Genomic DNA, 13,563 nt, shown 5'->3' with positions numbered 1-13,563 from the left:
GCCTTTGAGTTATGATGTTGGAGAAAAGCACTGGACAACCCATGGGAGGCCAAGACCACAAACAGCTCTGTCTTGGAGATTACGCAGCTAGAGTGCTCTTTGGAGGCAAGACTGATGAGGCTTCACCTCACATATTTTGGGCATCATGCTAGGAGTGGCTATTCCTTGGAGAAGGTCATGTTGCCAGAAACGGTCAAGTGAAGGTGAAGACCTTCAACCGGGTGGTTGAAACGGTAACTGTCTCAATGGGTTATTGTGTTTCAGAAAGTGTGAGGATGGCACAGGATGGAACAGAGTTCAGAACTTTTTATTCTTAGGGTTACTATATGTCATACTCAACTTGATGGCACCCAACAACAACAACAACAACAATACATCTTTAAACTGATAAGTTTTTCATAGTATTTTAGAGAGGTGCTTTCCAGCAGATTTTCCTAATGCAACAAATTCTTGGATTTCCTCACTGCTATTATCCTTGGTTCTTGATCATATGCTACCTCCTGGTTGCCCTTCTCCTACAGAGCCACTGGCGAGTTAGAGAAATGTGACCTTTGGATTAGTAGTACAATTGCCTATTAGTTACAATAGCAGAGCTCCTAACTAATAAACAGACTTGAAATATGTACCTAAGTCTGTTTGACTCTGTAAAAGACTATTTTTCTGCAGTGCCCCAAATTTTCTCATTCCTTTTCTGTGTAGCAAAGCACAAAATTCAGTTAACATCCTTAAGCAATGATTCTGAATTTCAGGCCAGGTGCTCTAACTTCAAAGTTGATTGTTTTTAAATCTTACTTTTCCAAAAGACAAAATATTTCTATTTCAAGCATTTACTTTATTGATAACCAAAGAAAAATGTTGTCTAGCCCCATACCAACTTTATATTCATTGGTATTGATCGTTTAAAATCTACTGTTGTAGCAATTGTGTCAATTCATATTAGTGAGAGAGAGCACTGGTGGCCTAGTGGTAAGGAGATATATTGACTACCTAAGGCATGCAATTTAAATCCACAAATTGCTTTATGGGAAAAGATGGATAATCTGCTCCCATGAGATTCACTGCCTTTGAAAATCCACTGGAAGATCAGCTATTAATGTCTTCCAACTCAGCAGTAGATAATAATAATAATAAAGTCAATTAAGGGTCCTTTCATTTTTGTTGCCACTCTACTTACTACTCATGATAAAAGAATTTAGAATACCAATGTCATAGCTTCTTGGGTCATAGCAAAACTTAAGCAACTACAACACTGCAAACTGGTTTATTTGCTTGGTGAGAGAAACAGAAAGCCAAATAAAACAGATACAAAAATGTTGTTATTCTTTAAAACAAATAAGTAGCCATCACGTTAATGTTAGTTGATGGCATATCTGTTTTAACTCTTCCTCATTTTGTGTCTCTAGGCTTACTCTGTTTAGAGTAGAATACCTTTTTAACCTCCCCGAAAGTCATGCACTGTACTGCCTGAGGGACATAGTTGAAAATAAAACTTGTGGTGTTTCTGTGTTGTTCTAGTCACTGTGACTTTTTTTCTCTGCCAGCTGCCCTGTGCTTAGACACTCTCAGATCTTTGAACCATGACCGATAGCTGAAGATTTCTCATTTAGTTGATGTGCTACTCAGAATATACTGAAGTATACTGGAGATCTGGACACTGGAAATATTTTTGAAAATTACAGTGTCCAAAAGCCCCAGTGATAGAAAAAAATTCCCACGTTGAGGCTTCAGGAACAGACAGGGCAAACACCATGCATTTTATTCTTGAGTCATCTGCTTTAGTGATTGACCTCATGACCCAACAAAAACGTATAGAGCTGCTCTGCATGTTGAGGGGAGAAATAAGTCTGTTTACTTTTCCCTGCAAATGTAGCCACAGACTTATGAAATTATGCTGAAATATGGATGGTCTTTTTATGATAAGGAATTCCCTTGCTGTGTGCATAGGCAGCACATAAGTAATTTGTGGATGGTATTGTCATTTGCAGAAATATGCTGACAAGGAGAATGGTACATTCGATATATAAATGTGCCTAATGTGCCATGTTACTTGTCATTTGTTTATTTATTTGTTTTTAAGTGCAAGAGTAGATGTTTTGTTCCAAGAGCAATACTTCCAAGGTATGTAATAATCGTGCTTAATAGACAATTGATTTCAGAGATAGTTTAAATTTGTCCATTATACAGTCACATAAGCAGAATTTATAGTCTGTCTAAGTGGAAATACCTGCTTAGGAATGCAAGATTCTTTAGACTTCTCTTCTGATTTCTCCTGAATTAAGTCTTAGTCTGCCTATTATCCAACAAAGGAATAAAAAGTACTTGATGATTCATGTTGGGACTTCCACTTAGCTAGCATTTACTGACTGCCAGGCACCTTTAAAATTGCTTTGAATGTAAAATTGTTTTCAACATCAAAAAGACTCTATGAGTTGGAACTATGTTTATTCCCATTTTTCTAAAAAAAAAATATAATGACATAGCAAAAAGTAACAGAGCCAATAGATGAGATTGATTCCCTTTAGGATTACCCACTATTGTTGTTGCTAGGTGTTGCTGAGTTAAATAGGACCCTGAGCAACCCTATGAACAACAGATCTGAACTATGTCTTCTCCTATACCTTCCTCACCATCTCTGACATACTTGAGCCCATTGCTGTAGTCACTGTGTCAATCTATCTGTTTGAGGGTCTTCACTTTGATTTCTCTCCCCCTTTCAAGCATGATGTTCCACTCCAAGGAATAGACTCGCCTAGCAACTTGCTCCAAGTATGTGAGACGAAGCTTTATCATCTTTGCCTATAAGAAGCATTCTGACTGCACCTTCTCCAAAACGTATCAATTTGTTCTTTTGGTAGTCCATGGGATATTTAGGACTCTTTCCCAACACTACACCTCAATGGCATCAATTTTTCTTCTGTCATATATATTCATTATTCATTCCCCAAGTGTATAGCAAGTGATTGAAAGTCTATGGTCATAATCAGTCATACCTTACTCCTCAAACTGATATCATTGTTAGTCAACAGTTTGGAGAGATCCTTGACTACAGACCTTACCAATGCAATGTGTTTCCTGATCTCTTGACTCCAAGAGTACAGATCCAAGTAAGATGAAATTGTTAAGAGTCTCAATCTTTTTCTCCCTATCATGTTCAGTGGTGAGAACTTTTTTTTTGACATTGAGATGCAATTCGTATTGAAGACTGTCATGCAAGTCCTCTTCTATTTCAGCCAGTCTCACCTGCAGAAAGTAAGTTGTTGTGTCATTTACATAACATAGATTGTTGATGAGCCTTCCACTAATCCTAAAACTATTTTCTTCTCCATAGAGTCCAACTTCTCTAATACTTTGAACAGCATGCAGATTTAATAGGTGTGAAGAGAAGATACATTCTTGAACCACACTTTCTTAAATTTAAAGCATGTAATGTTCCCTTATTCTGTACAACAACCTATTGGTTTAGATATAAATTTCATATGAGCACAATGTAGTATTCTGGGATTCACATTCATCTCAATGTTAGCCATAATTTGTTATGGCGCATACCTTTAAATGTATACACACTGAATTGCTATTATGGAGTGGATAGTCATATACAGAGACATTTAACTTTCAGTACTCAAAGGTATTTGACTATCCACTCTATGCAATAGAATTCAGTTTATATACATTTCACCTTGCGCATGCTTTACCTAGAATTGCTGTCAAATTTGCACCATCTTTTTGAGAGACTCTTGATCACGGCATGCTTATCTGCTGCCACATAGGAAGTTAAAGTTATTTTAGAGCTTAATTATCTATTCTGTTAGCAAGTCAGTGATCAGGACAATTGAGGAGTGTTCCCATAACTGTGATTTTAATGGCACAGACACATCCTAATTTACCGTGTGGGATCATTACGGTGAGTTCTGAAATTCTCAGGGGAGGCAAAGTAAGAGAAATTATTTGGAAAGTTCCTAGGTGATTTGCAAGTTCTGGAAAGATTTGAAACAATACCAGAAATTGCTTTAAACAATCTCAGAAAAACTTTTTTTGTTTAGTCACTTTATCTCTCTCTACCTTTTTGAGCATGAAGTTTCAAATTGGGGAAAAATGCCAAAGAAGTATTTCCAAATAATTCACAAGTCCAGAAAAGGGCCTGGAACTTAAGTATTGATATGACAAGTGACAACCTCTATGTGAACTTGTCATGAAAAATAAGACTCAAATAAACCACCACTGACTTTGGTCAGAGATGATTTTGAAAAAGATTGTTCAAAGACAGTTATGGTAGTTTAGAAAGAGTTTTTTATATACAATGAAGACCTGAACTATCGGTTTTGGTAAGAGAGTTGATATTAAAGTGAAACAAAAAATGGTAAAAGTAAGTTTACAAAGGCAAACTATTGAGGAGTTATTCTGATTTTTTTTTCTACTTATCCACATCTTTTCTCTCTTTCTCATTGCTTAGAGTCAGTAATGACTCATAGTTGACCCTCTAGTATCCTTTGGGAGATTGTAAATCAAACACGAAAGTACTCATCTTTACCTATTAGAGATTATGTTTGATTCAAAACACAGAGAGGCACTGGCTTTGGATTAGTAGCAAGACTCTCTATGGACAGTGTCACCAGTCTTCACAGTAACTCTAAAACAATGAATAACCTTAACTAAGTTTATCTTAAGCTCAAGGAACTGAAGAACAATTGAAACCTCGAGTTGCTATAATCAAGGATGCTTTCTGCAGAATGTCAAATGATCCAGGAAGTATTAAAAGAAGACGGAAAGAATATACTGAGTCACTGTATTGAAAGGAATTGGAAGACAGAAGAATTTCATGAAACAACCTAGGAGCCAAAGACTTTGGTGATGAAAGAAGAAGTTCAGGCTGCTTTGAAGGAAATGGCAAAAAATAAGGCTCCAGAAATAGATGGTATACCAATTGACATATTTCAGTTAACAGATGCTGTCCTGGGTATGTTCCCCAAGTTGTGCCAAGAAATCTGGAGAACAACCACTTGGCCAACTGACTGGAAGAGATGTATATTTGTTCCTATCCCAAGGAAAGGTGACCCAACAGAATGTGGAAACTACAGAAGAATCTCACTGATTTCACATGCAAGCAAGATTTTACTGAAGATTATCCAAAAACGACTGGAAAAGCACATCAACAGAGAACTACCAGAAGTCCAGGCTGGGTTTAGAAGGGGCCATGGTGCTAGGGATATTGTAGCTGATGTTAGATGGATCTTAGCTGAAAGCAGGGAATACCAGAGAAATGTCTATCTGTGTTTCATTGACTATGCAAAAGCGTCTGACTGTGTGGATCATAACAAACTATGGCTGACTCTGAGAAGAGTGGGAATCCCAGAACACTTGATCGTTCTACTGTGAAACCTATACTTGGACCAGGAGGCAGTCATCAGAACAAGGGAACACTGCACAGTTCAAAATTGGGAAGGGCACATGCCAAGGATGTGTCCTATCTCCATACCTTTTCAACCTATATGCAGAACAGATTATCCGGGAGGCTGGGCTCTATGAGGAGAAATGTGGGGTCAAGATTGGTGGATGATTTATCAACAATCTGCTTTATGCAGATGACACAACCCTGCTTCCTGAAACTGAAGAGGACCTGAAGGACCTGCTGCAGAGGGTCAAGAACTGCAGCCTATAATAAGGACTGAGGTTCAATGTCAAGAAGACAAAGATTCTCACCACTGGACCCACTGGCAGCATCAGGATGGATGGTGAAGGGATTGAGATTGTACACAGCATTAGTTTGCTTGGCTCCATAGTCAACAGTCTTGGCCCCAGCAGCCAGGAAATTAAAAGGCACATTGCCATGGAAAAGTCTGCTGTTAGGGACCTCTCCAAAGTACTGAAGAGCAATGGTGTCTCTCTGGAGACTAAGGTGCATTTGATACAGGCCATGGTCTTCACAATCACTTGTTATGCATCAGAGAGTTGGACAATGACCAAGGAGGATAGAAGGAGAATTGATGCCTTTGAGCTGTGGTGCTGGAGAAGATTATTGAGAATACCATGGACTGCTAGGAAAACAAATAGATTTGTCCTGGACAGGGTTAAACCGGGTGGCTCTTTGGAGGCAAGGATTTTGAGGCTCCGTCTAACGTACTTTGGACATGTTGTGAGGAGAGACCAGTCCTTGGATATTGCTTCAGTGACTGGGATAATCGGGATGGGAGTGTCAGAGACAGTGCGATTGGCACAGGACAGAGCAGAGTTTAGGGTTGTTGTACATAGGGTCGCTATGAGTCACAAGCGAGTCGATGACACGTAACAACAACAACAACATGGTAAATAATATCATCCTGGAAAGGGTTAAATCGGGCAGTTCCTTGGAGGCAAGGATTCTGAGGCTCTGTCTAATACACTTTGGACATTTTGTAAGAAGAGACCAGTCATTGGAGTGGGACATCTTGCTTGGTAGGGTGGAGGCACTGTGCAGAAGGGGAAGGCCCTCTATGAGGTGGATTTATTCAGTGACTAGGGTAATTGGGTTGAGAGTGTCAGAGACAGTGCGATTGGCCCAGGACAGAGCAGGGTTTAGGGCTGTTGTACATAGGGTCGCTATGAGTTGCAAGCGACTTGATGGCACACAAGAACAACAACATGGTAAATAATATTTCTTATACTATGCACGTTAAACAAATCTCACTTCATCTTCATAACAACTCATGAGGTAAGTTGATTATTCTTTTTTTCACAAATGAATGGGTTCAAATGGTTTTGGTAAAATAGTTTTATTTTAAAAAGAATTAATTTTCTTAATATCACACATCTAGAGTGACACTATAGTTCCAACCATGAGATCACAGCAGAGATTATGAAGGTAGAATAGAATCTGACAGAGATTCATTCTGTCGTCCATAGGAGGGCTATGAGTCAGAGCTGATTCTGACACTTAACAACATCTCTGAATGTTAATCTCTTAATATTAAGCTGATTTTCAACTGAAAACAAGCAGTAACAAAAACTGTACATTATAATGTAAATTGAGAATATGTTGATTGCTTAAAGAAAGCTATTGTCCCAATACTACTATCTCATGTCACATATCTTTTCTTCTTGTTCCACTATCCAGTCTTCTAGCAGTTTGAGTAAGATATCCCTATGCTAAATTATTATGGATTAGATATTGATTCATTTAAAACAACTACATCTTTCCTTTCTATCCCAGGACTGGCTTAGAAAGATGGAGATGACAAAATCCAGGGCACGTAGACAAGAGGTTGAGAACAAATTTAGAAAGGAATTTCTAGATATTGGAGATAGGGAAGGTCTCCCATTTCAAAACAAGAGACAAAGTGTTTCAATCTTTGGGCTTTCCTGTGTAATGCTAGTTGTATCTTTCTTGCTTGCATGAGCATGATTTTTGAGCATGTCAGGACAGAATGATGGAAAAGCCTTGAGATTTGACAATGTAATTTAGCTGTTTTATTAATGATTCCTGGAATTGCTCCATTTTTAGACTTCATGTTCAGTGGCAAAATTATATATATATATATATATGGTAGATAGATAGATGATAGATAAGTTGTTAGAAAATGTTGATATTTATAGGTAAAAAGAACCTAAGTAAAATCTCAATAATAAACTTTTTTTATATTGCTGTAAGCTTTTCTTTTAACTTTTGATATCAATATTAACCTTTTGTTTTAACCTTTGATAACAATTTCACATGAATGAACTGTTCAGGTCGCCCGCCTCCTTCTGAAATTTGGTGCTGATGTAAATATAAGTGGTGAAGTTGGAGACAGGCCCCTCCACCTGGCATCTGCGAAAGGATTCTTTAACATTGTGAAACTCTTGATAGAAGAAGGCAGCAAAGCAGATGGTAAGATGATATTTATAGAAGACCTGTGCTATCTTTTACTTTCTATATTATTTTCACTTGTGCTTTCCTTAGCTGCAGGGAAATAGTTTTGAGGATGATTATTTGATATTTGGCTAATGTTATACCTAGTAATATTTATAAAAAACAACACATTAGTATGTGCATTATATTTATTTAAATTACATGTGAATCTTTATTTACATGTTTTCACTTAATTTTTAACAAACTAAGTGTACCAATGAAAATCAAGTGTTTTCCTAGGGAAAAAAAAATTGTTTGGTTTTTATTCACTAGCTCTTTCTTTAATTGAGATATAATTTACACACTTTGGAGTTCTTGTATTTTTAATTTCATATTGGTTTACATTCATATCTTAAGTTTGGAGCTTGTTTATTCATTTAATAAATGTATATACAAACTAATTCATCATTATTATAACAATAGAGAGAATATTTTAATCACTGTGAAATATTCTTTTTTTTCTAAATGCCTTTAGCACTATAATCAATAGTTGTACTTTTTTTGTCAATATTTAACTTTATCTGATATTGAGATTCTCATATAATTTGTATACAAAACTTCATGTACTTGTGTTGATCTTTTGAGCAATACAATTCAAGGGTTGTTTTAAGCATTCAAACATGTCTTTGCATTTGTTTTAGCTTGGTCTTTTTATTGCTAAAGCTATCATGCAGAGAGCATTTTGCTTATTCTCCTTTCAATGGATTTGTGCTTCCAGTGTTTGGCTGTCATAAATTTAACACTTTTCTTTTTTTGGGAAAATATGTCTTCTGTCTTGAGTCTATATCAAGAAATGAAACTGTTGGATTAAAGGATATGCTTATGCTGGACCTTTTTATCATTAATAAGCAGTTATTGTACTATTTTTAACTCCCATAAACAATGTATGAGTTCTACTTGTTCTCCATAATCTTATCAATATTTGATATTACATTACTGTAACATTTAGTGAGGTAAATAGTTTGAGCATGATCAGGGTGAAATACTGTAACACTTAATGAGGTAAATAGTTTGAACATGATCAGTGCTTTGGATTACAGAGATGGACTTTAGATGTAGTCAATAGAATGGAATTTTCTTCAAGATTTTATTTTCTAAACTATACAAAGAATTCAGGAATATCGATTACAAATAAAGTTTAGAAAGAAAGAGTACTTTCTCTTTCTTGTTTTTACCTCACAAAATGTTTTTTGACATGAATTCACTCAGAGTTACATTTTGCCATTAAAGTCTCTCAGGCATAGCCAACATTCTTCCATTGACCCCCAAGAGACCTAATTAAAAGCCCAGCTGTAAGAGTTGTGGCCTTTGCAGAAGGAATGAAGCACATTTCCAAAAGGACAAGGTTGTCAAAGCTCTGAAATTGTCAGTCCTTTGGTCCAAATTTCGGAAAGATTTTCGGGTAAAAAAATGTTAATCATTGTTTTCTTCTACTTGTAACAAAGGCACAAATGGTACCAGAGATAGCTATGATTTTAACCTAGTGCAGTTTCCATGTTCTTTTGTATAATTTGAGAAACATAGTTATGTTGTTTTCTATGAACCAATATGATATAACTCAGGCATTTCCTCTCTGGCATTATTACAGACAGCATGTGTTGTCAGAACTCAGGGATCAGGATTCCTTAGACCTTGTTTAAGCAGTCTCTTTCATTCTGTCAATTTAGAATAAGCAGAGGTACACCGGTGTGAATCACTGAACACATAATTTTCTGAACCTACCTTGGTCTTCCAAGGGGTCAGGAACCTCATCACTTTTTCCTTTTATTATTGATGCCAGGTTCAGGGTTTTGTATTTTTTTTTCTCTCCACAATTCCAAAGCTCAGGGCTGTCAAAATGAATGTCATTTATGATCAGCATGTTTCCAGGATCAAATGACTGTTCTGGAAGAGACACTGAAATGTGCACTGTACTCATATATCTCCTACAAACTAATATCATATGATAATAATTTTAGTGTTTTCTTTCTGATTCGCACTAGCACGACTTGCATCCTACACAATCGTTTAAAAAATTGATTGACAGTTTAAAATCGATATAATATAGGGTATTATGATTATCATAAGAGTCTGGAATGAAGGTTCCACAGTGGAGTGTACCCTGAACGGGGGATTATATATCAATGAAGAAACTTTTACTTTTCAAAGAGAAGAGTGAACTGGGGGTGGGGGGGAAAGGGTGGAGCTGGGAGAAAAGTGTAACAATGAATGAATGGAAATCCAAAATCTCTGTAAATGTTCATTAAAATTAATAAAAATTAAAAAAAATTGAGGGACAACATGACCTAAAGTTTGGAACATTTTCTTTTACTTCTTACACATAAAATCAAATCTCAAACCCAATGCCATTGAGTTAGAATCAACTTATAACTGACCATGCAGTTGGTTTTCAAAGCTTGTAAATTATAGAGGAGCAGATTACCTGCAGAGCAGCTGATGCATTTGCACCATGTGCCTCTGAGAAGGCAGCACAACTTCTTACTCACCAGTCTTTTCGAACTAAAACATACTTGATATTCAAGATTTTTTTTTCCACTTAAGCCAAAGAATAAAAAAGAAGATCTCTTTTGCTTGCTGGCTACTACAAAGGACTTCTTGTCAGTTATTTATACAAAAATGTATCTAAGCTTTTAGACAATTTATTTTAGATCTGTACCTCACCCCTGGTAGAGGAACACAGAGGAAGATTAAGTGAATGACCCTTAAAGGAGTACAATTTAAAAACTGGTATTTACAGAAAGTGTCCATGGCAACAGAATGTCATAGATGAAAGTAAATTCAGGTTACAAAATTAGCCAAAATGTGATTCTGAAAGAAACCAACTCATTTCAGCATGTTTGGATGGCTAAACTTATTCAGTCATATTTTCTAGTCTCTGTTTTTCTTTTTTGTACCTCTTAGGACAATAGAAAAGAAAGAAAAGTATGTGCCTATTTCAAGACTTAAATTCAGAATTTATTAATTTATGTTATCTGAATATTAAAAAACCCTAGGGTATCAAAGGTGAGAGTCCTTTAAAATAACAAATCCTTTCTCATGGAACTAGAGATTACAGAAAGTGGTAAAGAATTCCTAGGGCAAGTCAAGGTGTACAGTTCAAATCTACCAGCTGCTCTGTGGGAGAGGATGGGCAATCTCTTTCCTTGTGATTAACTGCCTTGACACAGATTTTTGTTATTAAAAGTTTATTTAAGGTACATTCAGAAGTTAGTTTGCAGAGCTTCTGGGATCTTGTGACATGGCTAGGCTAATATAGAAAGTTTTATTTTATTTTTTTTTTGTATTAAAAGTTGTTGTTCTTGTCATGTTTCATCGAGTCGCTTCCGACTCATAGTGACCCTTATGTATAAGAGCCCTAAATGCCGTTCTATGCTGTGCCAACCTCGCCATCTCAAACACACTCATTCCCACCATCCCAATCATAGAATCGATCCATTTCATCAAAGGTCTTCCTCTCCTGAGCTGCCCCTCCACTCTGCCAAACATGATGTCCCTCTCCAAGGACCAGTCCCTCCTTGCAACATTCCCAAAATATGTCAAAGCTTCAGAATCCCTGACTCTGAGGAGCATTCTGTCTTCACCCTCTCTAGGACAAACCTGTTTGTCCTCCTAGCAGTCCATGTTATATTCAACACTCTTCTCCAGCACCACAGCTCAAAGGCATCAATTTTCTTTCTATCATCCCTATTCACTGTCCAACTCTCTGATGCATAGCACATAATTACGAAGACTATAGCTTGGATTAGGCTCACCTTAGTCTCCAGCCTGACATTGTTACTCTTCAGTACTCTTGAGAGGTCCATCACAGCTGACTTTCTGAATGTAATTCATCTCCTGATTTCCTGGCTACTGTTACCAAGAGTGCTGACTGTGGAACCAAGTAAACCAAAACTGTTAACTATCCCAATCTCTTCACCAATCATACTGATGCTGCCAATTGGCCCAGTGGTGAGAATCTTTCTTTTCTTGATGTTGAGCTTCAGTCCATATAGGAGGCTGCAGTCCTTGACCTTCTGCGGCAAGCACTTCAGGTCCTCTTCAGTTTTAGCAAGCAGGGGTGGGTCATCTGCATAACGCAGGTTGTTGACGACTCTTCCACCAATCCAGATGCCACACTTCTCCTCATATAGCCCAGTGTCTCAGATGATCTGTTCTGCATACAGATTGAAAAGGTATTGAGACAAAATTCATCCCTGATGGACCCCCTTCTTGATTTTGAACCATGTAGTGTCTCCTTGCTCTGTTCTGAAGACTGCCTCTTGGTCCAAGTATAGGTTTCTCATTATCACAATCAAATATACTGGGATTCCCACTCTTCTAAGAGTCAGCCACAGCTTGTAATCCACACAGTCGCAAGCCTTTGTATAGTCATTGAAGCACAGATAGACATTTTTCTGGTATGCTCTGCTTTCGGCCAAGATCCATCTAACATTAGCTATAATATCTCTAGTAGTACCCTGACCTCTTCTAAATCCAGCCTGTACATCTTTTAGTTCTCTGTTGACATATTGTTCCAAATTTTTTTGTATAATTTTCTACAGAATCTTGCTTGCATTTGATATTAATGATATTGTTCGATAATTTCCACACTCTGTTGGGTCACCTTTTTTTGGAATGGGAACAAATATTGAACTCTTCCAGTCAGTTGGCCAGCTGGCTTTCCTCCAGATTTCCTGGTACAACTTAATGAGCACATCCAGGGCAGCACCTGTTTACAGAACTAAATCCATTGGTATGGCATCAACTCCTGGAGCCTTATTTTTTGCCAATTCCTTCAAAGCAATTTGAACTTCCTCTTTCATCACCGTAGGCTCTTGCTCATATGTTATTTAATGAAATTCCTCTGTGTCAGCCAATTCCTTCTGATACAGTGACTGTGTGTACTCCTTCTATGTTCTTTTGATACTTCCTGGATCATTTAACATTCTACCCAAACTATCTTTAAGTATTGCCACCCATGGCTTGAATTTGTTTTTCAACCCCTTCAGCTTAAGAAACACTGAGTGAGTTCAGCCCTTTTGATTTTCTGATTCCAGCTCTCTGCACATTTCTTTATATAGTATCTTGCTTTGTTGTCCCGAGCTGCCTTTTGAAATTTTCTGCTCAGCTCTTTGATTTCTTGGTTTCTTCCTTTAGCTTTGGCTTCTCGGTGCTCTAATTAAAACTTAGTAAGCAGAAATATCCACCCATATGTACAATCTTATATTAAATAACAAAAACCCCAACAACCAAAAAGCTCCCATTACTACCCACCCACTCTCTCTTACAAGTAGTGAATTAGAAATGGAATATATTCCTCTTTTTGCATATTCCTTTTTAATCCACTTTAATTAAATCTCTCAATACAACATTAAATTTAAGCCAATACAATATTGTCAAGAAAGAAATAGAACACATAAATATTGACATACTAGGCATTGGAGGGATGAGATGGACTGGCATAGGACATTTTGAGTCAGATGATCATATGATATATTACTCTGGAAATGAAAAGGTGGGGGAAAATGGAGTTGCTTTCATAGTTAAAAAAGTAATTTCTAGACCGTCTTGAAGTACAAAATTGTGAGTGACAGTATAATAGCCGTATGCTTACAAGGAAGTCCAGTGAATGCCACTATCATTCAGATATATGCACCAACAACCAGAGCCAAAGAAGAAGAAATAGATGATTTCTACCAACTTTTACAGAAGGAGATTGATCG

General features: G+C 37.1%; 1 protein-coding gene across 1 annotated transcript in view; it reads left to right on the top strand.

The window, feature by feature from the left end:
* TNNI3K (TNNI3 interacting kinase) overlaps window positions 1–13,563 on the top strand; it is a 617,968-nt gene that overhangs the window by 127,054 nt on the left and 477,351 nt on the right. Inside the window, exon 7 of the mRNA XM_006902367.1 lies at window positions 7,702–7,840. Coding sequence (XP_006902429.1) covers window positions 7,702–7,840 — 139 coding nt within the window. The remainder of the gene's footprint in view (window positions 1–7,701; window positions 7,841–13,563) is intronic.

This window comes from Elephantulus edwardii, unplaced genomic scaffold (assembly GCF_000299155.1).
Source record: "Elephantulus edwardii isolate Elephantulus edwardi_28Jun2011 unplaced genomic scaffold, EleEdw1.0 scaffold00398, whole genome shotgun sequence".
Taxonomy (NCBI): domain Eukaryota; kingdom Metazoa; phylum Chordata; class Mammalia; order Macroscelidea; family Macroscelididae; genus Elephantulus; species Elephantulus edwardii.
This window is presented reverse-complemented; position numbering and strand designations above follow the sequence as displayed.